The sequence below is a fragment of the Sylvia atricapilla genome, chromosome 3 (genome assembly GCF_009819655.1).
Source record: "Sylvia atricapilla isolate bSylAtr1 chromosome 3, bSylAtr1.pri, whole genome shotgun sequence".
NCBI lineage: Eukaryota > Metazoa > Chordata > Aves > Passeriformes > Sylviidae > Sylvia > Sylvia atricapilla.
The window spans coordinates 98,814,250-98,840,633 of record NC_089142.1 but is presented as its reverse complement, the minus strand read 5'-3'; the positions used below and the strand labels follow the sequence as shown (position 1 = coordinate 98,840,633).

At 43.9% G+C, this 26,384-nt stretch overlaps 2 protein-coding genes across 4 annotated transcripts in view; one reads left to right on the top strand and one right to left on the bottom strand.

Moving 5' to 3' along the window:
• FBXO11 (F-box protein 11) overlaps positions 1-2,215 on the top strand; it is a 69,820-nt gene extending 67,605 nt beyond the window's left edge. For all 3 annotated transcript variants that reach the window (XM_066316341.1, XM_066316340.1, XM_066316342.1), the window contains exons 21-23: positions 183-291; positions 703-801; positions 879-2,215. In XM_066316341.1, the coding sequence (XP_066172438.1) occupies positions 183-291; positions 703-801; positions 879-1,008 (338 nt within the window). In that variant the 3' untranslated portion in view covers positions 1,009-2,215. The remainder of the gene's footprint in view (positions 1-182; positions 292-702; positions 802-878) is intronic.
• Positions 2,182-16,365, bottom strand: MSH6 (mutS homolog 6). The gene is given in 11 exon segments (XM_066316339.1): positions 2,182-2,338; positions 2,673-2,872; positions 3,008-3,162; positions 3,680-3,769; positions 5,914-6,031; positions 6,572-6,837; positions 8,138-8,756; positions 8,758-10,677; positions 11,833-12,005; positions 14,486-14,688; positions 16,247-16,365. Coding segments are annotated over 10 exon segments (3,783 nt in total). The 5' UTR covers positions 14,646-14,688; positions 16,247-16,365; the 3' UTR covers positions 2,182-2,256.
• Between the last annotated feature and the right edge of the window lie 10,019 nt (positions 16,366-26,384).

Sequence of the window (26,384 nt, the reverse complement as noted above, 5' to 3'; positions counted from 1 at the left end):
TGCATGGCACGCTGGACACATGGGCATTGAGGATTTTATATTCTTGAATACCAGAAGTGAAATGCAGGTGTAGAGCTAACTGTTCCAAATGGACTCTTTGTTTCAATGCTCAAGGAAAAAAAAAAAAGGTCATTGATCCAGATGTGATTAGTCCTGGATTTATTTTTTTTTCCCTCCAACAGATAACAAAATAATGAACAATCAAGATGCCATAGAGAAAGCTGTCAGTAGAGGCCAGTGTTTATATAAGATCTCAAGCTACACCAGCTACCCGATGCATGACTTCTACAGGTAACAGGTTCTTCCCCGTCACCTACAGTAAGGCTTTCCAATAAGCCCCCTTTCTTTTCCAGCAAGGCCCCTAGAACAGTTGCTGGGTGTCAGTGAACACATAAATGTGTGCTCTCCCTCAGCTGCAACAGAAGAGGATTTAACAAGTTCCCATTTTCTGGAATTGACTTTGGGCTTGAGGAAAAGATTGTTTCTGTGAACCTGAGCCCAAGGGATTGCACAGCACAACTGTTTGTGACAAGTAACAAAAAGTGTGCTGTGAAATCCAAGTTGGTGTAAAATTCCCAACCTCTACAGTCCTGTGCACCCTCCTTCCTTCAGTGCATTTCTGGCCCTCCAGACTCCTAGAGCACTTCCCTTGAGAAGTAGTCAGTCTTTGGTTCCTGCCTAACATGTTGCTTTTCCCCCCAGATGTCACACGTGCAACACCACAGACCGTAACGCCATCTGTGTGAACTGCATCAAGAAGTGCCATCAAGGACACGACGTAGAATTTATTAGACATGATAGGTATGTTTCCAGCCAGGGTGTGGGGCTGCTCCCAGAGCAGGAGGGAATGGCCACTAAGCTGTCTCTCTGTGTTGTAGGTTTTTCTGTGACTGTGGTGCTGGAACACTGTCCAATCCTTGTACGCTTGCCGGAGAGCCTACACATGATACAGATACACTATATGACTCTGCTCCACCTATAGAATCTAATACATTGCAGCACAACTGAATTCCTTTTCAGAAAGAAAGTCCTGCCATTCTAATATCATAACTATTAAAACTTTTTTTTTGGAGGAAGTTACACTTGCCCATTTCTGCAGAAAGAGACTGTATTAAAGCGGATGTGTGAGGTGTTGACACTATGGAGCTCAACCTACCAAAAAAGAAAGTGGCAATATGTTGACTCAGGATAACAGAACTGGGCGTTTTAGCATTACTGTGTAAACAAAGACTTTGAAGGGACAGAAGTGAAGAAAAATAAGCTGCAATTTTGTACAGATACCAACTTCTAAGAGCTGGTGTTTTTACAAGTAGCATTGAAACGCAGTCCAATTTGCAGTAGTACTATTCTGTAGACAAGCAGCATTCTTTGTTGCTGCCTTTATGGACATGGGTACCAATTGCTTTTGTAACATGGTAAAAATGTGAGCTAGCACTTCTGCATTTCTTTTGATTTTTTAACATTTATTCAGATTGAGAAATATGATTTTAATGCTTTAATCTCATGTAGTTTGTTTCTAATTTCAAGCAAAAAATCTTATTGTACTTGAATGTGTCCTGTTTTGTTAGCACACCTAGACTTGCTGTAACTGTACTCATGTCCCAGTATGTACGTTCTTTCTATGAAAGAGAAAACACTAATCTTAAATTATATCCAGCAATTTTTCTGGTGTCCTCTGAAGTTAGAATAATCTCCTCCCCTGCCCCAGCAATAGTCTGTACTCAAACCACCCTAACAAAAGAAAGAAAAGCGAGTGTTTTAATGAGACTTCCTAGACTATAATGCACTATAAAACAAAGTACCCATGTAACTAAGTTTTGTGAAAGAAATTTTACTATGTTTTAAAGTACACAGTAGAAAGTCTCCTCAAAACAGTCTTGTACTTTACTCTGTTCATAGTTTTTTTTGAACAGTCTGGACATTACTTACATAACCTGCTGGAAATCACAGCAATTTCCTGCTCTAATGAAGCTGAGACAAGTATATATACAGCCCTATACAGTTTCATAGCTTTTTTCCATTTATGTGTATTGGTGACAGTGGGTAATCAACAGCCTGAAAGTGTATGCATGTACCATAACATCTAGACTTAATATATTGTGGAGTACTCAATAACCATTATGTAGAGGGTAGGTATGAATTAAAGGGTTTAATTTCCTAGGAAAGACAATGGAAAAATGGTCATTTTTAAAAAATAAAGTTTATTAGATCATAATGTTGTCTGCTCCCACCTTCTTGAGAAACTCGTGCGAGTTCCTAAAGCTGGTTGATCATTGCCGTGAGTTTCTGAACTGCGTCTGCATCACTGATCGCTCCATCCACCACCTGGCACAGGTACCTGAGGGAAATAACTGCCTTTACTGACACAGACACTGAGGGGCAAAGCTTAAGATTCCCATTGCTGCAACAGCTTTAGGAGACATGGATGCTGGGCCTAGTATAAAGGCTGGCAGTGGCACTCCCCCAGCAACTCCGTGCAAATTCAGACTGGCACAGTGACCCAAGGCTTAAAATACTGCTGATCATATCTGCTCTCCCATAGAACATCTGATGTTCACAAAAGGAGTTGTAACTGCCCCTCTTGCTGTGACTGAGCAAAAGCCACTGACCAAATATTAAAATGGGTTCTTATAAGCAATTTGCAACTTAGATACAGAAACCCAAGGCCTTACCTAAATATTCTCAGTGAGATGGTTATTTTTTCAAACTCTTTGGCTTTTCTGTGCCCCTTCTGAATGACTTCCTCTGGAATATCTGCAAGTTTTGCTGCATTGAAGCCATAGCTCTTTGGGCAGGCTCCTTCAATGAACTTGTACAGGAACGTAATAGTTTCCTGGCTTGGATCTTCACTCTCATTTTCAACCATGCATGCCTGGGAAGAGTAAAACACAAGTCAGACTTTGCAATACTGACCCGCAGCCTAAGAAATGCACGGGACATCATACCCTGTTCTCAAAACACGTTTCTCAGGGCAGAAGAGCACAGAAAAGCAGGAGCAAGCACGTACCATGTGTCCCAGGCGCACGGCCGCGCTGTGGGAATAGTCCTCCACCAGGGAGTGGTAGTGAGTGGAGAAGAGCGTCCGGCAGCGGATCCTCTCTGCCAGCTCCTTCACCACCGCGCTCGCTATGGCTGTTCCGTCAAACGTGGCCGTGCCTCTGCCTGGGGACACAATGGGACAGCATTGGCACATGGACAGAACAACCCATGGTTCGCATGCTGCTGGAGAGACAGACACCCAGAAGAGAAATGCAGCAGTGCATTTGTAGTGTTTGTTTTTTCCCCTCCCCGCTGTGCACAAGACAAACAAACAACAGTGAGGGCGAGAGCCATCTCTGGGAAGTGACCTGAGTATTGGCCCCATGACAATCACCCTCCTTCGCACTGCAGAAAAAGTGTTTCTGCTGTCCTGAGGTTTGCTGCAAGTAATTATGCAAAGGAAAAGCAGGAAACCACAGCTGGAAATAGGGTAATAATGACTGGGGGTGGGAGGTGGTGATGAGTTCCCAGGGTACCCAAGATGGGTTCTTGTTAGAGAGGCTGAGACACCATTTGAACACCAGCAGCATTATGATGAAACTGGCCCTGTGTACTTAGTTGCCAGACAGCCCAAAAACCTTGAAGCCAGTCTTTCATCCTTCAGATTTAGCTTCCATCTCTTACAAAATAGTCTAATTACCCAATTCATCCACGAGAACAAGGGAATGCTCTGTTGCATGCTGCAGAATGCTGGAAGTCTCACTCAATTCAACAAAGAAGGTACTTTCACCTTTAAAGGAATGACAAAAAAAAAAAAAAAAAAAGGCCATGAAGTAGTCAAAGATCTGAGAACCAAACCTCATTTAATCAGCACCAGAATCTGGGTTGAGCTAAAGTGAAACTCAATAGCAAACGGAAAGTGAAGAAAAACATGACACTTTTTTCCCAGTGTGAAAACAGCAGGTTCCCATTCACCCGAAAAAACAACTTTTGGTTCCTTTAGAATACAGGTAGAGGCACAAGCACAATTAATCAAGTTTTCAGGCCAACACACCTGCTTACTTTAAAGAGCACTGGTCAAAAGTAACAGCTAGACAAAAAGGGCACAAGGGCTACGAGATGGGGAGAATTTTGACCCTTGCTTGCTCTAAATGCACAGGACAGGCCGAAAGTGTGTGGCTTTCCAGTAAAAAAAACAAGCAGAAAATCTAAGACTGAGAGACCGGAATTACTGGTTGGGTCAGGATGTCATGAGGGAACTATTTGGATAGCAAAGGCTTTATTTGTTCGTGATTTCCTTGAATTAAATATAACAAAAGCAATATTCTGCTGGTAAGGCTCAAGCATCTCATGGGAGGTTCAGCAACCCAGATAATACAAGGCCTGAAATTTACAACTCAAATTGGTTTTAGCAGATTACGAGCAGAAGTACACAATTATTCATACCCTTCCACATGGTAAAGCCATGCTTACAAAGTCAGGATTTATTTGTTCTTTGTGGGGATCGTTACAAATAATCACAAGTAGCAGCATTTAATGCAATTTATTCCAGTAAAAGCAAGCATTTATTTTCTGTACTCACATGGCATGAGTATGACTTTGCCCTAACATAAGTTTCCCAATATGAGTTATTAAGCAGTGTCCACCAATCCTGATTTTCTGCATTTATTTAAAGAAATTATCAGGATTTAATATGTTTTAAACAATATCTAAGAATAACAATTTATTCTCTTCAGAAAATAAAGCTCTAAAATTGTATTACTGAAAAAAATAACTTCATAAAAGTCCTGCTGACATCCACTGTTGCCATGGAAAAACTTTTGCTGTGCCTTCCTATCTACACAGTGTGCAAACAAATGCATCAAGAACACATTTCAAAGCTCATTCTGTGCAATGTTCACCCTCACAATGTGAGCTGTCAAAGCAGAAGTATACTTCTCAGTTAACTGAAAAAAAAAATTGAAAATGCTATGTTTTGCTAGACCATCTCTCCTTGAAGGAAAGGCCCTTCTCATCTCTACCATAAGCACTTCAGTATTCTTCCACACTTTCGATTCCTTCTTGTACTGAAATTAAACTAAATGGAGAAAAACTGGGCAAAAAAAGCCTTAATAACGTTCTCTAGCTGTGAAAAAAAGCCTTGATTTGAGGAAGTGTAAATATTATTTTTAATTAAGAACTCCGAATGATTCATTTCCAAATTCCTTCTGTGCAACAAGTTCAGTGGGCTTAACTCCTTTCATATTCACTGACCCATTTTTCAGCAGAGAGATCACAGAAAATCTGTATTCTCCTTAAATGAGCAGTGATACTATTCTTACCACAACAATAATTTTATTTTTCTTGCCCAGTGGCACTTTGCCCATCACCACTGGCAGACTTTACTATTCCACTTGTCGTGTCATCCTCCACTTGTGTCTTCCTTGCCATTAAAGGAACAAAATACTCCAAGAACTGTCAACTACTGCTTCCAAGAAGGACATCTGCGTCTCTTCCTCATCAGAAAAAATCAGATTTCAAATATAACGCATTCCGATTGAAACAACAGTCTTTGCAAAAGAAGGTACAAAAACAACTCCTATGCAACAGCTGTGCCAACATCACTGTCCTGTTTCAGAACATTTAGAAAAAGGCATCAGTGAGAGTAGAACATAATCAGTTCTACAAAAAGATATTCCTCAGACTTGCATCCAGCTGGGAGTTAGGCTTTTAATATTAAAAATCATTAGGAAGTGATCCCATGAGTCTGTCAAAAACCAAACGGACATACACATGAAAAAACTAAAGCCTAAGTACAATCCTGTCTCCACTCTGAACAACAAGAGTGCCTAGCTCTCCCTGCAAAACATTGTCCCCTTTCCAACTTGCCACTCGAAGCAAGAGCAGAAAGTTGCTGTCAAGAGCCCTGTGTGCAGCAGTGTGTCAGACACTCACCGGCCATGATCCTGTCGGAGGCGCCGAGCCGTGTGAACACGCGGTCGATGGGCGTGAGCCTGCAGGCTTCCGCGGGCACGTAGCACCCCAGCTGGGCCATGACCACCAGGAGACCAGCCTGCACGGCAAACAGGGACATGGGCACTTGCACTAGTGCTTGCAGCTTCAGTTCCACACACACAGCGAGGGCAAGAAGCTGTGTTTCCCCTAAAACAAGGACTGCAGTGCATAAAGCTTCCCACTGCTTTAGCAGCTCTAGGCTGCAGCAGCATCATCTCTGGCAGGACTGAACTACTCTGAAAGCCTTCAAAACACAAATTATCACAGCAAGCAGTGTCTATAGAGCAACCTCCCTGCTGATCTCTATTTTCTCTATTTTCATCTTGTTCAACCTGCAGAAGCATCTTTTGCCAGCTGATGCCAAGAACTGGATAAGCCACTTGAAAAAATAAATGGTACTCTATCACTTTTTCCCAACCACCTCTCCTAGGACAAATAAAACTTAGACTTCTCTAAAGCAGAAAATCTGTCTGAACATGGGCAATTTCTACCAGCCTGCATACCCTGAAGGTCCCACTCCTGGGACCTTCTGTGACACCCATGCCCTTTAATTCTCTCACCCAAACCCCAGAGGTACCCTGGAACACACGACAATCACCTGTCTCATAAGCGTAGATTTGCCACCCATGTTTGGGCCAGTTACCAACACACAGGAGGCCTCACTGCTGCTGCCTTCATCCTTGATGCCTATCACGATGTCGTTGGGAATAAAATCATCCCCAAAGAAAGTTTTTGTGATGCATGGATGGCGGGAATTTCTAAGTTCCAGGAAGGGAGCAGCATTATCCATAGGCAGCAGGATTACAGGTCTGCACAGGGGTCCATCACCACCTTGACTGTAGTGAGCAAGGGACATCAAGACATCTAGAAAGTTAAGAGAAATTCCAGTCAGTCACACTTTCAAATTTCTTCATACACTAATTCATTTACTCACTGAACAGCTATTTTGTAGGAACATTTTTCTGGTTTTTTTTCCATTCTCCTCATAAGGGAAACACCCAAGGAGGACTCCAAAACAAATAAAAGGTAGAAATATTGACAGTATTTCTCCTTATTCCTTCCAGATTTCTACAGATGTCATGATAAAAGTGCTCCTCTATAGTTTTTTTAGTTCAAAAATCTTTAAAATCCACATAATTTCATTTCAAAAGTACATGTATAAAATACTATTTTCTTGCATTGTTTTTTCATACAGAACAAGTAAGGAGGAAATCAGCTTCTGTGACAGTGAATTATTTTGTGAAGAATCCTAATTCTTGTTGAAAGTTGCCAGAGGAAAACTGTATAAATATTAAAACTCTGTTGGTCCAGCAGAGAACAGCAGCACAAGACCCCTCAGTTAGCTGAGCCCTGCGGTTCTAAAAGCTGATCACCTACAAAATGAGACTTTTATGATTTTAGAGGCTTTATGTACATACATTACAGCTGAGCTTGGACACTGAATTCCTCTCCGCTGGGAACCAATTCAGCACTTGCCCTGGGCTATGGTGTACCTGATGTGACTGCTTCCCAGCTCTCCCAGCAAATCCATTCCCAGCCAACACTCCCTTCCTGCCTGCCCTTTTCTGCTCCAGTGGCATTCAGAGTGCTTTTATTTTTTCCTGGAACAAAGACATCCCAGAGTGCCTCAGCAGAAAATCCACATGTATGTGGATGTATGCCAGTCCTGAGAAGGGGAATGCAGGAGACTGTTCTATCCCAGAAATTTAAGGAAGATTTGGAAAAGCCTTCTTAGTAGACTACCTTCTTCAAGGCTTGATACTGAGCACTTTTTTTTTTTTTAAAGGATGCCAAGATAGCATCCTGCTCAGGTGGAAGGAAGCTTACCAGCAGGTTAGATTTTTATACCTCCATTTAATAAGAAGCTACTAATCCACACACAAGGCTCTGGAAGCAGTGAGGCCCACCAGGCTACACTGAAACACTTGGCTGCACACCTACAACCACACAACAGGAATGGAGAAAGAGCTTGCAAACACTGCAAGGCCCAACAACGCTCCTGCTATTTAGTGACAGGAAAGAAACAGGGAATCACAGTTATCAACGCCCTTACCACAATCAAGAGTTTTCAACAACAAGTTGAGAACTGGCAACAAGCTTCCCCAGATGAGATTTCACCACCACAGGGGCAGTTCTGCTTGCCAGAAGGAGGCAGAGCTCTTACCCAGCACAGCAATGCACTCCACAGCTGTCTGCCAGTCCTTGCTGTTCTTGTCGAAGTTGTAGAAGAGGCGCCTCATGCAGTCCTTGAGGGCGGCGTCGCGGCGCTCCTCGGCGCTCACCATGGCAGCCAGCATCTTCTCGATCTCCTTGGTCCAGTAGCGCTTGTAGCCCTTCCTGCTCGACCTCAGCTCGTACTCCTCGGGCAGGTTACGAGATACGGCACTTTCTGGGATTTCCAGCTGGTACCGGTTCTTGCCTGTTCCCCAGTACTGCACGGATTTCAACCCAAGCAGCTTGCGTTGCTTATCCAGGTACTTCCGAAGATCTTCCTGGATAGTTCTGATATCATCCAGTGCTTTGTCATAATCAGTGTCAAAACCTGCTTTTGGGGTAATCACTCCTGTCTTCCGAGCATGGTTGTGATCAAAGGCAGTGTCCCACCTTGTGAGCTCTGCATTCAGGTCTGGGAAGCGGCCATCGGGATTTACGGTTTTGCGGGTGACCAGCTGCTTCAGGACTCTGGATTTGAAGTCACTGGCAATCTCCTCCATGAATTCGACAATTTCATTCATTATTTTGAATCCCTCCAGGGCAGACAGAAAGTCAGCGATTTTTTTTTTTGCTGTATCTGAGTTCTTCATAAAAGATGGCCCTGCTGTCAGGATGATTCTGACTTTTGAGTGGTGAACCAATGCTGTGAATTTTGCTGAGCAGTCTTTCAAGGTCAGGCAGTTTCTTGAGGTGCTCACTGACTTCAGACATTTTATCTGGCACTGCCAGGAGGTCCTCAACAGCATCCAAACGATCATTGATGGATTTAGGATTACAAAGCGGAGCGCAGAGCCACTGTTTCAGGAGTCGCTTCCCAAATGGTGTACAACAAGAATCAATCCTTTCCAGCAAAGTTCCTTCTGTGGTTCCATTGGTTCCATTCTGCAGGACTTCCAAGTTCATCAGGGTGACTCCATCCAGCACCATCCGCTGGCCAGTTTTGGCAAACAAACTACTTGAACCCATGGCTTTTGCAGTAGCAATATCCACAGGGACGTATTCCTCAAAGTTTGCCTGTGATAACAGCTCCTGATCAATCAGACATCTTTTGAGATAGAAGACACATCCCCCAAGAGCTGACAAAGCTAATTCACTGTTTTCACCAGGAGTTAATCCCAGGGAGTCACTCTCTGAAGTCAGAGATTTGATTACAGAGGGCAGAGAACATCCATTTTCAGAATTCTGCTTCTCCTTGAAATATCCTTCCTCAAGAAGGACTTTTAGTGTTTTAGATGCATTCCAGAACTGGGAACCCGAGATCAGCCCTTCCTGAATGCAAGAAACAAGTGAGCCCTTCAGTATCTTCTGTGTGTCCGCAGACAGGTTCCCCTTCTCAAACAGCACCTGCACAGGGGTGTAATGAGCTATCAAAGTCCTAAACCTGGAGCAGTGGCGGTCATCTGGGAATTGGCCAACGTGGAACTTCCCCACGGAGGTGTCGACGAAGCAGACCCCGTACACGCGCGTCCCGGCCGAGTCGCACTTCTCCTTCACGCACAGCAGGAACTTGCTGTGGTTCTCGGAGGGGTCGCAGTCCATGACGCTGTAGGTCTGGGTTCCCTTGGTGATGATCCTGCAGATCTCCCGGCGCATCACCTTGTCAAACCTGCCCGAGTGCCCCACCGACCTGCAGCGCGCTTCCATCATTTCCGGCGTTTCCGTCTGCTCCACGCGCACCACCTTGTAGCCCTTCTGCACCAGGATACTGGAGAACCGGCCAAAAGCAATTTCTGGGAAACCTGAGTGGGCCCAGGTGCCCTTCATGAAGATCAGGCCCAACTCATTCACGCCAGTGACTGCATCCATGTGATACATCTCATAGAACTTTCCAACCTTGTAGCAAATCACAGCATCAAAGTTCTGGCTTTTGAGCTGCCACCACCTCCGCACACCCGGCGTGCACTTGTTGAGATAATCCTCAGGCACATACAGAGTACAGGGGTCGTAATCAGGGTCACCCTGACGCCTCCTATGTGCATCTCTCCTCTTCCCTTCTTGCAGCCAGTCAAGCTTCTCGTGTTCCCACACTGAGATGCCACCAGTGCCTCCACTGCAAGCATTTGCTTGAGATTCAAAACTTTCAGGTGCTGCAAATGACGTCAGCTTAGACTTGGCTTCTGAAGATACTGTTGCTGCTCTTTTGGGTGTTTCAGAACATCCATTTCCCAAGCTACTCCTTTTAGCAGGCTTTTTCACCTCACTTCTCTTTCGCTTAGAAGGGACTTTTATGGGGCTCTCTGCAACACTCTCTGTCTCTGTGTCAGAAGACTCATTTTCATCCACCCCACTGCTGGCTTCCTCACTGCTTGCTGCTTCTTTCCCATCAGGCTTGAACTCCACATCAGAGCCATCGTGGTCACTGTCAGAATCCAACACTCTCCTTTTCTTGGATTTTACAGCTCTTTCCCTGCTTATCGCTCGCTTTTTGCTTTTCACGTCCTCCTCACTACTGCAGTCTTCACTGTTGCCTGATGCATCTTCACTTATCTCCTGGAAAAATAAATTATTTTGTCTGTAGATAATTCTGGTTACAAAGATACTGCTGCATAAAGAAGTGCAAAAACGTGCAGTAACACAGTACCTATGATGCTTCAAGCAAGAGACAGCAGAGTCACAGCCAATTCCATCTACCTTAACAGAACTCAGTTTTTTCCTGGATAACTAACTGCTACTGGCCAGTGGCATAATTACTCTTATTTGTGTTTTTAGACTCATTAATTACTATGCATTTGTGATGCTGATGAACAAAGCATTTAAACGACACAAAAAAGAATGTGACACATGCAGGAGAAAGAAAAGCAACTCCATTATTTGCCTTTTCATCCTCAAACTTAAACGGAAAACCACCAGTGGAGAGACCACAGCGAGCACAAAGTGCCACTGCACGTAACACGATGCCTGGAGTGGCACCTGTCCCTCAGGGCACTGTCACACTGGATGAGTTGATGAGGAGCTAAGGGAAACCACTATCCCACTGGCAGTTTCCTCATACCTTTCCTCATCAAAGGAATCTATTCCAAGACATATGGTGCTATTGAAATAATAGCTGAATCAACACAACATAAATACAATACAATAAAACGTCACTTTTTAGTTACTCCACCAAGACTGGTATTAATGGTGCAAGAACTGGTATTTTAGTGCTGCTCCACAAGATAAGGGTAGGCTCCAAAAATTCAATTTAATGTCTTAGATGAATAGTCAAAAAGCTAGAAATTTATACATTAAGACACACTAAAACTTCAGATCAAACTTAGGGCAACTTGGACTATGAATTGCAGACAGAGAAGATAAAATGATGCAGCAGAAAAAAAGCTTTTCTGAGTGAAAAAGTAGGTCACCAAGGAGTGATGAGGGAAAAGAGTCAGAGAAGTTGAGTAGATTCTGAGGTCTGTCCTTACCATACAGAACACCAAAGAGACTTGTCTTTCCAACTAGAAAAGATGAGAGACCAGCATATGACCTGACAACACAGAAGCAGTACAAAAAAAGACATATGGATTCATACACGTGCAAGATTAACGACGATATAAGCTGTGATTACTGTACCAGGGAATTGCAGGATATTCCATGCTTAGTTCCAAGTCACAGCTTCTAAGTTCCAGCAATATTTCTGCAAATGACAGCAATTAAGAAACATTTTACCTCAGTTTCTTCCTCTTCCTCCTCTGTGTCTGAAGGTTCATTGCATACTGCCAGTTCAAGCCTCTTGGTTTTATCTTTGCTCATGGCATCGTCTGCCAGTACCATGGCTCTTTTAATTTCAGGCTTTGTGCTGTAAAACATACCTCCCTTCATCGTCTCCCTGTCTGATGAACCTGTAAAACAACAGTTTTGTTAGGAACTGATCCAGTCTAGCATTTATCCAGTGTTCATAGTTCACTTTTAAATGTATTCAGACAACTAACATTCATATTCAGATCAGTAAACTTCTGTGCTGCTACCACTCATTCCCACCACATCTTAAATAAGCAACCTATCACTCCTTCAACCTGATAAACTACCCCTGGGGAAAGTACACACACAAATGAAATGCCAACCTACATGAACACGTGAAGAACTGCTTCTATTTCTGTAACTCATTAGCACATGTGAGCACTCCTAAGCTGAGCTCCGAACACCCTCACACCGACTGTGGCGAGTGCTGAATTCAACACTTCACACTGGCAGTGCAGACAGACTGACTGAGACCACAGGGCTGTTTTAGCAATGACAGATAACTTCAACCGCAGTTATCCTCACTTTCTAAGCACAAGCCACCTATGGCACAGACCTCAAAGCTCTGCTGGCCTCTAAACTGCTGCTCTAAGTGCACCCAGCCCCAGCCCATTAGCCAGATTAGCTGATGGCCAATCACACTGGCCACTCAGCCCGACACTGCAGGGCCATGGACAAAGCCTGCTATTAATAACTGCTCCATCCCCTCATCCTCCTGTACAGCCCCCACACACCACAGCTCCTCCTGCCACCACCTGCACAAAAACCCAAAGCCAACCAATCCACAGACTGATTTCAGATCCTTTTTCCCACTCTTATGAATCCCATCATCCACCAGTACTGACTGAAGCTTCAGCTCTAAACCAGTGGCAGACAGACAGTGGACTTGAAGGAGGCCAAATACCCCAGAAACAACTCAAACAAAACTCTTAACTCACAATCAGCTCCCAGTTTGCAGTAGCAAAGCAGGGAGTTTACAAGTAGCTGCTTCTACAGCACAAAGGCAACACTTTAACAATTGCAGATCTCCCTTTTACTTTTCCAAATGCAATGAGGCAGTCTAAAAATATTTTGCATTAATATTAAACATGACTGGACAATGTCAGGAGAAAAAGCTTCTCATAATTGAGCCGCACACTCAAGTGTGCAACACCTGCATATTCACTTAACCAACTGCTGTGCACCTCCACTTCTCCATGCCCACCTATTACAGGTCCAGCCCTGTGCTGTCTCCATTTACTCAGGTACAAAAAATTTCACAACCCAAGAAACATCTCCATTTTCTTACCCAAAGACTCTAACTCTCTTCCTTTGTATATAAAGATGCTTTTTGTTCGAATTTAAAGCAAACCAAGTATTTTAAATATTTTTACTTAGTTCTGCATTCAACACTTTTCCTGTGATAAATCTGTGCTTAAACTTCTTTTTGGCAATTTTCTTTTGGTAAACAGATTAATTCCCTTTAGCTGTATTTGCTTTTGAGTGCAACTGCAGACTTAAAATACTCTGATTGTTTTCAAGTACTTTTGGGAAAGACATACGTAACAATAGACCAATACACTTGCAATAAATTATGCTAACACTCATAGCAATAACATTACCCTTTTAATTTAAAACTATGGCAAAGTGCAGCACACTGAAGTATAGAGGAGACAAAAAAGTGGCTACATGACCACATGAGATGGAAAACTGACTTGTAAGGTGGAAGAAACTGTCTAAATTTAGGGCTTTTTCAGTGACCCAAGCAAATCCTACGGGGCATCAGAGGTACTGTATTACATGTGAAGAATTGGATTAACCAACAAGACAGTTTACAGCAATATGATTTACATGTGACAGTTTACAGCCAATTATTTAGTTTTCAGCAACAGTAAATTATGAAAAAAGGGGAAAACAGATTATGATTATTAAAAAGGTGAGATTTACTATGCAAAATGTTTAATCTTGATTACATTTGATTTTCACTAGTTAGTTCACAAGTCATTTCTTCAGTATCACAAACACCAACTCTGATAGTATCTACAAGCACTGCCCTCACCAACACTCAATTCTCAAGTTATATATTCTATTTACAAACCTGCTGAACTGCTGAGAAGAAACACTGCAGCAGAATTAATTTTATTTACCTGATATCCTGGGCCTAGCCTTTTAATTCTGGACATACAGCAGTTCCTAAATAGCTGATTAAAAACTGGGTTTGACACTCCTAATATTTTAACGATTTCAGGGCTAGAAGTGGAAATCTAGGTGGATTAAGTGGATTTATCTTTTACATAATTTTTATACGGATGGGAAAAATAAAGGAAGTATCTCTAAAACATTAGCAAGCTCTAAGTTTGCTTAATTAGTTGTTCTAATCTAATAAATGAAAGGCCTCTGTGTTTCATGTTTCAAGAACTGTATAAACACAAATGTACCTGTAACCCTCAAAAACTTGTCACTTACAAAGCACAAAACATGCTCAACTCGACTCTTGGTTTTGCTGCTCTTTCTCTATTGAGAATAACATATCCTAGATTCCAAGCCTGTAATTCCAAAACAAGTGGCATATTTCCATTTCAAACAGTTTTGTTTCTCTTACCTTTATATGGCTTCAGGTATTTAACACTGACCCAACCCCTTGTAGGGCTGTCATCAAAGAACTGCACGTGGATACGAGTGGATTTTCCTTTTCCTCTGACTATTGTCCTTTCAGTGGGGTGGTTGTAGATGAGACACGGCCACCAGGGATAACCTTCCATCTTGGCCCACACCAGATCCCCAGGAGAATACTCACAGGAGACACTGCAGAGACAACAAATGTGTCATTTAAGGAGCACAGACATTTGGAACAGCTCTCTTCAAAAATGTTACTGCACACTGCAGCTGAGCATTCTGCTCTCTTATGGAAGCCTCCCAGGGGGTGCAACCTGGATTACACAGTTCTTCCATACCAACACTTCCCTTAAAATTTTTTTTTGTTTGCTCCTCCAAGTTACGCCAGATCCCCACAGAGATAGAGATTTATCACAGAATGGTTTGGGTTCAAAGGGACCCTAAAGATCACCTAGTCCCAACCCCCTGCCATGCACAGGGACACATTCCACTAGACATAGTTGCTCGAAGCCCCATCCAACCCGGCCTTGAACGCTTCCAGGGCTGGAGCATCCATAGCTTCTCTGGGCAACCTGTGCCAGTGTCTCACCAACCTCACAGTGAATAATTTCTTCCTAATATCTAATTAGACCTAGTCTCTTTCAGTTTGAAGCCATTCCCCCTCATCTTGTCACTACATGCCCTTTTCCTGTAGAAACGGATTTTCAAACAGTCACCTATGAAAAAGAGTAAGACTTAAAAAACCCTCAGGCTACAAAAAATGAATAAATAAAAAACCACTTGCACTGCATAACACCTGATGTAGCTTTTATTTCCTCTCTCCTCCTTCCCACAGACTTCACCCCAGCCACTGCCAGACTCCCACAGATGATGTCTGGGACACTCCTGCAGGGTCTGACCCAACAACTGTGACACTCAGTTTGCTGACTTGCGGTACAGTTGCTATCATGGTGCTCAGGACCAGGAGAGACATGGAGCTTCTGGAGCGGGTCCAGCAGAGGGCAACAAAGATGATTATGGGAATGGGGCATCTCTTAAAGAGGAAAGGCTGAGGGAGCTGGGCCTGTTCAGCCTCGTGAAGAGATGACTGAGAGGGGACTTCATCAATATGTATAAATATCTAAATGAGGGGATACCAAGAAGATGGAGCCAGGCTTCCCTTGGTGGTACTAAACATTAGGATAAGACACAAAGGGAAGGAAGTTCTATCAGACTTAACGAAGAACTTCTCGACTGTGTGTGTGACTGCGCATTGGAACTGATTGTCCAGAGAGGTGGAGTCTCCCTGGTTAGAGATATTCAAAACTGTCTGAGTACAATCCTGTGCACAGTCCTGTGCTCTGGGATGACCCCGCTCGAGCAGGCAGGTTGGGCCAGATGTCCCACTGTGGTCCCTTCCCGCCTGACCCACTGTGTCATTCTATGACACAGCACGGAAAGCAAATTTAAAACGCGAGTGCGACACTGCTTCCAAACAGCAGCAGATGACCGCCCGCCCCCGTCGCCGTCCCCGCGGGTGTGCCACTGTCCCGCCCGGAGCACAGGCCGCTGCGGGCCGGCCCCGCGGGTCCGGCCGGGCACCCCAGCCAGGGAACGGCGGGGGCCGGGGCAGCGACGGCGGGACGGCGACACGGACACCCCGAGGGTCCCGCTCCGACCGCCGGCGGCTGCGTCTCCGTCCCGCCTCCCCCTCGCAGCCTCCCCTCCCGCGGGCCGCGCTCCGCGGCCTCCCCCGTCCCGCCGGTACCTGGGGGCCTTGGCGGCCGCGCCGCCCCCCGCGCCCTTCTCACCGCGCCGCGCCGCCGCTCGGCCCGCCCGGCCCTGCGGGCTGCCGGCCGCCTGGAGGCCATTGCGCTCCCCCGAGGCGCGGCGGGCGCGGGGCTCGGTGCGCGGCTCGGTGCGCGGCTCGGTGCGCGGCTCGGCGCCGGCCGGCGGCGGGGCGGCCTTGGAGAAGAAGCGGAGCAGGGTGCTCTGCCGAGACATGGCCGCGGCGGGAAGCGCCGGCCGCCTGCGCGCCAAACCCGCGCCAAGCGCGCGCCTGGCCCCGCCCCGGCCGCGCCCCGCCCTCCGCCTTGGCGGGAAAGGCTGAGGGGCGGCGCCGAAAACCGGCGCCAAACGCGGGACAGCGGCACGTTTCCGTGGGAAAGGACCTTCTGCGATCTCTGATACTCGCATGCTTTCAAGTCTCATCTACAGGAAAGGAGATTTAACTCCTTTGAAACAGCAGCTAAAAAGCAATCTTTGAGTGACGTCCAGGTGTTAGATAGATTACTTGTGGGTAAAGTTACCTTGTTAAGGTTTAGGGCTCGAGGTGATCTTCGACCTCGGGGGAGGTTAGCAAGGCCTGAGGGGAAGGATGCTCTGCTGCTAGTGGACATGAAGAATGCAGAATTTATGGGCCACAAAGATATTTGGCAGAACCCCAAAACTAAAAAGATAACTCAGCAACTGCTGTATCAGCTCCAGCTGGGTAAAAGGTAATTCTGGTAGAGGGAGATGGTGACCACTGACTTACAGCCACGGACCCAAGAAACCCACTGACCCAAAAGAAGGGTAAGCCTGAGTAATAGACTAATTAGCAGGAGAAGCAAGAGAATCATTAACAAGCAGAAGATAGAACACTAATGAATAAGAGAGCTATGTAACTTTTAGCCAATGAACATTAATGCCTTTGCTTATTAAATGTATAAATATTGAAATGTTTTGGTAGTCGTTGTGCTGGCATTGTGGCTTTGCCACCCAGCACCCCTTTCTGTGCAGAACTGTGAATAAATCAAATACCTCAACTCTGTGTGTGCATTGGCCTCTTGTATACCAAGTCAAGGAACCTATTTTGGGACAACAGCTACTGCCCTCCCTGCCTGCCATGGGGCCAAAGTGCTTCTTATGGTTAATGGTGTGATGGCATGAGCTGGAGCCTTCCCACAAAAACATCCTCAGCAAAGGAGAAGTTGTGGCACTGGCATCGGAGACCTTCCCGCCCTGTGGTGCTGTGGTGGGAAGAGGAGAAGCTTGGAGAGCTGCTAGCCCCACTTCTCATGTGGATTCACTGGCAGAGGCACAGCACAGCTAAGAAGTGGCAGCTAAAGTAACAGGATCTCTTTCTACGGTTTGGGGGGTTATTTTTCATATTAATTGGTGAGGCTATGTCCTCTAAAAGCAATTTTCTGATGCATTATAACACATGGTGCACATGGTGTGACTCTTGGGGCTCTCCTGTGCAGGACCAGGAGCTGGACTGGACTTGGATGATCCTTGTGGGTCCCTTCCTTGTGGGTCCCTTCCTTCGGACTATTCTGTGGTTCTGTGACTATGTAAGACAATTCCGTTTCATGGTTCTTGACTGGTATGCTTGAGATACAGGAGCACCAACCAAAAATAACAACTTGTTTTTATAAGCTTAAATCCACAAGGAAATTATTTGCTGTTGCCAGACGCCATTTAGTCCAGCCTTTCCTTTCACTAACATTGCTGCTTAGCATTTCAAGCCAAATCTTCTCCTTCACTTTTGCACAACTGTAAGAGAAAAAGCCACAGGTGCACTCCCACCACCAGCAAAAACGTGGAACTGCAAGTTAGGGCTTTAACCACAAGAGGTCCTGCAAATCCAGCTGATACAGATCTCTTCCTTCTAAAAGAAAATTATTTCCTTTTAGCATCAAAGCATAACTTCCATTTAACTTGTCATCTATTGTATTCAGAAACAATCTGATGTGGTCTCTGCCTCAAACTGAAGTACAAAAGCAAAGGCATTTATTTTCCTGAGAAAAATGCAGCAGATTCCACTGCATGTGGCCTGTGAAGTGCTTGGAAATGGGACACGCTGCAGGATAACCCTCTCAGCAGGTTCCTATCAAAAACACTCACCAGGACTGGTACCTGCACAAGTGTTTGAGTGGCTCATTTTTTCAATTTTTTGCTGTAAATAGGCAACACAATTTAACTTTTTTCTGGAAAATTACAGTGATCACCCATCTGGCAGGTAGGAGTAAGTTAATGAGATGAGGCAGGAAGGGGAAAAACTTGGAGGAATGCTGAAAGAAGGCCCAATTTTAAAGACTTTTTTGATCAGACTCCTGATTCTCCCTGGAGATGACTCTTGTCCGTATGAGGAATGGAGATGGGAGGAAAACATGAAGGGTCATCTGAATTTGGTGGCCTCTTGAAGCAAGATGGTATGAGTGGCACAGAAGCAATTTTATTGTTGGGGTCGAGTTTGGTAGTTTTGGGGTTTCTTCAGGCTGGGAGGAGCATGAGTCAGTCCTGGTGACTCTGCTAGAAGAGAGACAGGTTACTGATTTGGGAACACTGTGAATGTCTCAAGAAGAGACTGTGATTCTTAGAGTTTACATACCACATGGTCCAGAAGCTTGGGTGAGTGGCCTGGCAATTACTAAATTTGTCCCATTCTGTGATACCAGTTCTCCAGGTCTGGGGTGTCCCTGTGTCTGTGTCTGGGCATGCCTCCATTTGTGGTGACAGCCACTTGAAAAATGCCACACTGGAAACATACCTAAGCCTGTAATTTGGAAAGTCTGGATCCGACTTCAGACACCCTTGCTAAGGTGATATCCACAAAAATGTAGAAATTTAATTTGCAGTAATGAGTTGTTGTATATCCCCTCTTCTCTGGGATCAGGCTGGGGAAAACACAGATCACAACAGCATTTATTAGATATCTTTTGTTATGCTGTTGTTAATAGCAAGAGACTCATTACACATTGCACTCATTTATTCCTTTGTGTGCTTCACAAACATCTGCACTGACAGGTGGAGCAGGAGTTGGGAGACCAACCCCAGCTGGTTACTTAAAAGCAGAGGTGTGTGTTGATGTGTCAGGATGTTCAGGAAGTCCCTGCAGATCATTTTGTTTCATCATTTTTACATATGTGTGTGTGTTTTATGTATTCATATCCATAGATAGATAGACAGACAATCTTATAGTTTTGCATATAGCAGCCTTCATGGATATAGCCTGCATGGTGCAAAACCCATGGCTGATGCTAGCAGATTTGGACAGATTTGGCAGGGTGTCTGTGCTCAGTTTATCAGTTTTTGTGGGTTCAGCAGGACTGTGAAGTCTCTGGAGCTTATCAGTTCTTGGCAGACACTTGGATGTCTTGGCACACACGTCCCCTCTCTTCAGCCTGCTTGTTCCTGGTGCCAATTTCTCCATCCATACACGTGCCTGGTACAGCAATTCACACTAACTCAAGCTTGAGGGGGGTTTTAGGACAGGGTCTTCATCTTCTTCCTAGTAAAATATGTAATTCTGCTTGTTTTTCTGCCAATCTCAACACAGTGGGTTCTAGAATAATTAAAACATGAAAGTCTGAAGTTGTTTCATAGGAGGCTACAAAAAGTGTTATTACTGAAAACTCTACAAACTACTCTGTCCTCCTCCCTTTTGTGAAATTTCCTATTTTTGAAGAGAAAGCCATTGAGAATTATATAGTTGCTGTAGTGCAGACTTTACACGAAACTCCTCTGAGCACCAAAAAATGCTGTATTTATCATAGTTCTTCTCTCCCTCCCCCTGACAGTGCACGCACATATACTCCCACACAGTCCTCAACCAAGATTTTGAGCTCCCAAAGGGGTTCTGAACATTTTCCATTCTAGAAACAGTGGAAATGGCAAGAATTTGTCTTTTTTTCAAGATAATACCTCAGGATGTTTGAAACTGAAACAACTTTGGCTATACCCAGCTTTTCTAGATTATACAGTGACCCTCTGCTATACATAGGCTTTCTTCCAGATTTTAGAATAATTAATTTCTATATTATTAGTTGCTGGAACAAGGAAAAGGCTAACAAGGTAATTTTGAGGTCTTTCTGGAAAAAAACGAAGTCCTGTATATCAAGAAGGATACTTAGCAACAATAGAAAAGCAAAATGCTCTTGAGGCCAGGTGCTTGTTGTTTATCCTCTGTACTTCTCGCTATCTCTCAATATTCTTTGGAAGATACATTTAACAGGAAGGAACAGTCATTCTCATGTGAGGGGTCTTGCTCTTGAAGTTACCAGGTGGAGTCAAGAGCAAATTGGTGAGGCTTAGGGAGCAGCAGGAGCAAGGCTGCTCCTGGCAGAGACAGAGCCTGTGCTGACCCAGCATCAGAATCCCGGAATGGCCTGGGCTGGGAGGGACAACATTCCGTTTTTCATCCCCCAGGTCCTTCATGGCAGGGCTGCTCTCCACCCCTTCATCCCTCAGCCTCTATTGGAACTGGGGTTTGCCCTGACCTCTGTGCAGGACCTTGCACTTGGTCTTGTTGAACTTGATGTGACTCTCATGAGCCTCAAGCCTGTCCAGGTCCCCCTGGATGTCACCATGTCCCTCAGGTGCAGCAGCGGCACCACTTGGCTTAGTGTCTTCTGCAAATTTGCTGCTGCTGCTGCACTTCATCTCATTGTCTGTCATTGATGAAGGCATTAAATACCACTGGTCCCAGTCTGAGGGACAGACACCACTCATTCCTGGTTTCCTCATGGACACTGAGCTGTGTGGGCAGTGCAGGATGCTGCTCCACAACAGCCCCAGACAAGGTAAGGGCGTGGACCAGATCCAGGGTCAATCCAGGAGGAAAGGCTGCAGGCAGGCACAGCTGCAGGGAGCATCACTCAGGCAGGGGCTGGGTCCTCAAGGCAAAAAGAAATGTTGATAACAAACTTTTGAAAGCTCTTCAGACAAAATTTGCTAAGAGAGTGTTATCTGTGAGAGTTAATGTCAAGAGCAGTCTAGGAAATTTCACTTGGGTATGTGTTTGAAGCACTAGCTATGTGCACTACCCCTTTCTATGTGTCAGCTGAGCTGAGTGACAAATTTGCTTCCAGAGCTAACAGAAATCTCTGTAAGAGAGCAAATCAACCCAAAACAAAACAAAACAAAAAACATAAAAACACCCCCCACCAAAAAAACCCAAAAAACCAACCCACAAAACCACAAAAAAACCCCACAAAAAAAAAAAAAAAAAAAAAAAAAAAAAAAAAAAAAAAAAAAAAAAACCAAAGGCCTAGCTATTATAGGTAGAATTTTCTTGTTTTGAACAAAACTGTTAAGATTTCATCATCCCAATATTTTGCATTTTACGTTTGTGACAAATGTAGTGATTTTCACTCTTCTCCTTTACTATAAACACGTTTTCTCAAAAATTTTTAATATCTTTTATATTCATTTTTGGCACAAGAAATGGCTGTGGACAAAGATCATGGGATTTAGCTGTTTTTATAGGGCTCCTGTAAACACCTAGTAACTATTAAAAAAAAAAAAACCCTGAAATTACTCTGTCTTACAAATAGCTTCTGGGGAGTGGAAAGAGGAGTCCACTGCTTCATTTGATTAATGTGTGTCCTTTCTCTGAGGCTGACTTGAGCTGCTTTGGTCTCTACAGAGGTGAGGTGATCAGAGTAACCTAAGTGCTTTGCAGGCCTTACCTCAGGGACAGAGGCTGCCAGGCCAGTCTTAGACTGTGAAGTGGAATAATTCACAGGAACAGTTTCATCATGCTGATCTAGACAGGTCTGAAGGCAACGTTGACCTTCCTCAGAAGCTGTCCCAAAGGAGAATTTAAGCTTGAGGTGAACGCTGCAAATAAAGCAAATAAAGCAACCAGTGAAAATGTTAAATTTTAGAAAAATTTGACTATGACAAAATGTTCATGAGTACTGAGGTCATTCTGACCTAAATATAATCGATTGGGTACGCTGGTAAAAATCACATGTATCAAATTCACTAATGCTGTATAGGCCTGGAAAAATGTAGGGTGTTTTAAAAGTGTGTTTAAAGGGCATTTTTCTCCAGTGCTAAGTTTGCCACTTGTCAGCGTCCAGCATATGTAAATCAGAGTCTGTTCATGCAGTAACTCATTGTCCTGCAATTGAGCTGAGAAACCACCTTTATTTTAGTAGCAGAAGATGATTAATTTCCTCTTTGCTTGCTTTTTTGCATGTCTGCAGACAGGCAGATCCCTTGTACTAGTTTTAGAAGAGCTTGTACAGCAGTGAGAAAGGAAGCAAGAACTGCAATGTTCATTTAGGGTCCCTTTAATGTCACTGTATGACTAAAACCTCTCAACTGGGTTGGTTTTTTTTTTTTACATAACAAAACACCAAAAAGAAGAGATGGAATTGTAAGATTTCTGAATAAATGACATTTTAGGATGCTTTGCTTATATTGTTCCTTCTAGTAGATGCAGATCTGAAGTGAGATGAGAGCTGCCAGAACAGCACCGCAGCAGAACTACCAGAAACAGGAGTTCAAAAACCAAGAGTCTAAACATAACCTGTGAAATTAATTCTGGGCCAGAACTGCAGACAGGCTGCATCTCCAATTTGGATGTTTTTCATGTTATATGGTATAGATCTGTGCATAATAATAGAATGTCCTTAAAAAAACCAAACAACAACAAAACCGAAAGGAAAAAAAAGGCAGGAATCAAAATAAAAATGGGCCAGGGCTGAAGATGATCAAACTCTTCTCCATGATTCTATCCTGCTCCCACAGAACAGGAACATTCATCTGCTGATTTTGTTGGGTTCTAGATGCTCCTGCTATTTGAAAGTGTAGTAGCCACCCACAGTTATCCTGTTTCCTGCCTTCTGTTTTATTGTGCTTCTATTAATAGTATGAACACTTGTAGATTTTTCACTGATACAGTTTGATAATTTCAATTTGCAAAGAAAAAATAACTTGCAAATTTAGAGGAAAAAAACAACTGTAATCAAATAGTCTGACCTGTATAGCACCTGACATTGAACTTCCCTGAGTCAATCCCTGTTTAAATCAGATGATCTCTTGTGGAAAACTAAGAGTTTTGATTTAAAGGTTTGCAAAGACTGGTAATGGCAATGGTCTGTTAATAAAGTGCCATGAGATATTTGCAGCTGTCAGGGCAGGGGACATAAATTTGAGCTAGATGGATAGGGTTAAGCAAGTTCCAAGCTTTTTCTCAGCACTGAATCAGTAAATTGATGTCGCAAAAAGAAATTATTTGTATTTTGCATTCCTGATGTCCTCTTGCTTCAAAGTTGTCACCTGTCAGTGTTGGTGACACATGAGAGAGGCAGCTGGGAAGCAGCCTGGTGATGAACCAGCATGGTCATATTAAATGCCTCAGTCCTGCATCCCTGCCAGATACTGCTTGCAGAGCCGAAGGAAGATTGGTTCCCACTAATTAAAACATGGCAAAAAAACCCAAGAGGAGGCTTCTTTTTTCCTTTTAAATCTATAACTTTGTTCCTTATGTGGAGCTGATCTATTGCCAAGTGATACTGGCACTAAATCTGGGAAAGTATCTTCCAAAAGTTGTTTTTCTGATGCTGGTGCAGGCTGGGATGAGGGTGAGGTGACACTGGGAGAGGTGGCCTGTTGTGCTACCACATGATGCTCTGAGTTCCACACTGGAGGAGTGTTGTGCCCAGTGAGCCCTGTCTCCATGAGATCCGTCCTCAGACCTCAGGTGGTAACTGCTTTTCCTAGCAAGAGTGAGAGTTTAACTGTAATAAGCCTTTTCTGAATGAGTCTGCTTTTAGAAGGAAATGGTAACTCATCATCCTACTAATAGGAAGTGAAAAGCTCATTAAAACTGAGCCCTTTTTTGCAGACTTCTTTGTGCAGATGCTCTGAGAGGTCTCTTTCCTGAAGTTATTGTTTTGTTAGCAGCTTTGTGTTTATGTAGCTTTATTTTTAAGCATGCATACACTGAGCTTGTGACAGTCGAGAGCTCACTGATTGAAGTGAGTCTGGAAATCGATTTTCCCCATAATGGCCATGTTAGTGCTTGTAAAGCAGCACAGAGGGCAGAAGGGCAGAGGTACTCGTGCTTACTCATACAACAGGATTTCAAATGCTTAATAGAAGTTTGCTTTCATCAAATTCTCTGCCTGTATGCTTGTAGGTATACTAGGGAGTGGTTCAATTCTTGTTTCTCCAACCCAGCAGTTGACTCTGTAAGATGCCTCAGTTTTATAACACTGCAATTTTAATGCAGCTCAGTTTTTACTATCATGTTATCTTTCAGCAGATGGGCTTGGGAGCCACATGACACGGATCTTCTGGGGAGACAGGGCTTGAGATCTCTGAGGTGGCACTAATGACCTCTCCTTGAAAAGGTAGAGCAGGAATCTTTCCCTGGTGTGTGTGTGGTAGAATATAAACCAGGGGAAAGTGGAGGCTGAGAGCTCACCACGGAATTACCAGGGTTTTCATCCTGCTCTTTCCCATGATGGTAAATCTGTTCTCCTTCCTGTACGTGGCAGTGCTCTGTGTGTCACTTCACCTGCTCCTGTCCATACCATTTTTGCTGCCCTCGTGAGCACAGGACACTCCCTGTGATTATCTCCCTTTTTTGCTGCATACACCTCCCTTCACATGCCACAGACACAAGGTTTCCCATTATTTAATGTCTCCTGTAACTCTTACTTTTCTCTACAGGCTTTTCCAGTCCCTGCCAGGAGCTCCACTTGGAGCTGCTTTGCTTTTCTTTCTCATTGAGAAGGAAGCCATGCAGGGTGCTAATATTTTCTGTCAAGCTGCTGTTCACAGACATGAGGACGGTGTTATGCTGTAAGGTGTTGATCTGTAGGTGGTTATCAATCTGTCTTTATCCCCCTCCTATTTTCACAAAATTTTGACCACCCTAACTGAACAGAAACAGCAGCAAGCCCTGCAGACAAATACCACCACATTTGAATACAAAGCCCAGTTCATTATTTTTAACAGTGCTTTAATATTTGGAAAAATATCAAAGCATCAAATACAAAATATTTGTATTGGTCCTTAATAATTTGTAGTGGGTCCCTAATAATTATTTCTGAAAACAGTTTCTATTATAATTGCTTTGGTACACAGTAAGTTATATTACAACCTCCAGTCATCTTCATAAATTCCTATTGTAGTGGTAAAAAGGAAATAAAACTACATGAGGTGTACCCAGATGGCGGCTGTTGCATGACATGGCAATTAAGCAGGCTGGGGAAGCACTGAGGCAAGGAGTGACACAGGGACAATTTACCTACAGTACAGAATTGTTAAAACTATTTGTGCAGCTGGCGTGCATACCTTGGAAAGGCAGAGAATTTAAAACTGAATTCATTTCAGGTAAGGACAAATGTGGGACAGTGCCAAATACACTAATCCTTTCCATAGGTCAGCTCTAAAAATTATTTTCTTTCTCAAGCGAGTTTCTATTTTAATTAAAAAACCCCAAAATTGATTGATATTTAAAATAAGCTATAATAATATAAAAAGGTGTCCTCATCCACCCTTTCCTTTAACTGCTTGCTAAAGCCAACAATCCAGACATGATCCAGTGGTATTACCATGGAACTCTGCACTGACAGTTGCAGCCCTGCTGGTCTGCACTGAGCAAAAACATTATTTGAAGCTTCATTTTTAGGATCACTGCAGTATTTTCTTGTCTGTTTTCCTGTGGAGAATTTGGAAGAGACACGTGTAAGGCTTTTACCAGGCCAGAGCAGCAGCCTGCAATGTGAAGCCTTGAGAAGGATGTGCAGCCTCATGTGCTCGCCTTGGGGCTGACATTCAGGCAGCCCCTTGGTGTGATCCAGACCCCACCCAGGCTGCTCTCCTCCTCAGATACTGGATGGTCCTGCTGCACTCTTCCTCATCCAAGGAATAGTTTCCATATTCCCTATGGGCTTTCTACATTGCTCTGCAGAGCTGACTCCAGGTAACTCTTATGCCAGAACATTGCTGGGTGTTAAAATATGATGGGCACCAGCTGTATGTATAACACGGGCACCAAAAATATACAAAGTGTATAGGTCTGAAAAAACTTCAGAGTTTTAGATGCTTTTGCTGAATTGTAGTGGGATAATTATCTCTCTGTGAAGAGAACTGCAGCAGCCATGAATGATGAGTATCTT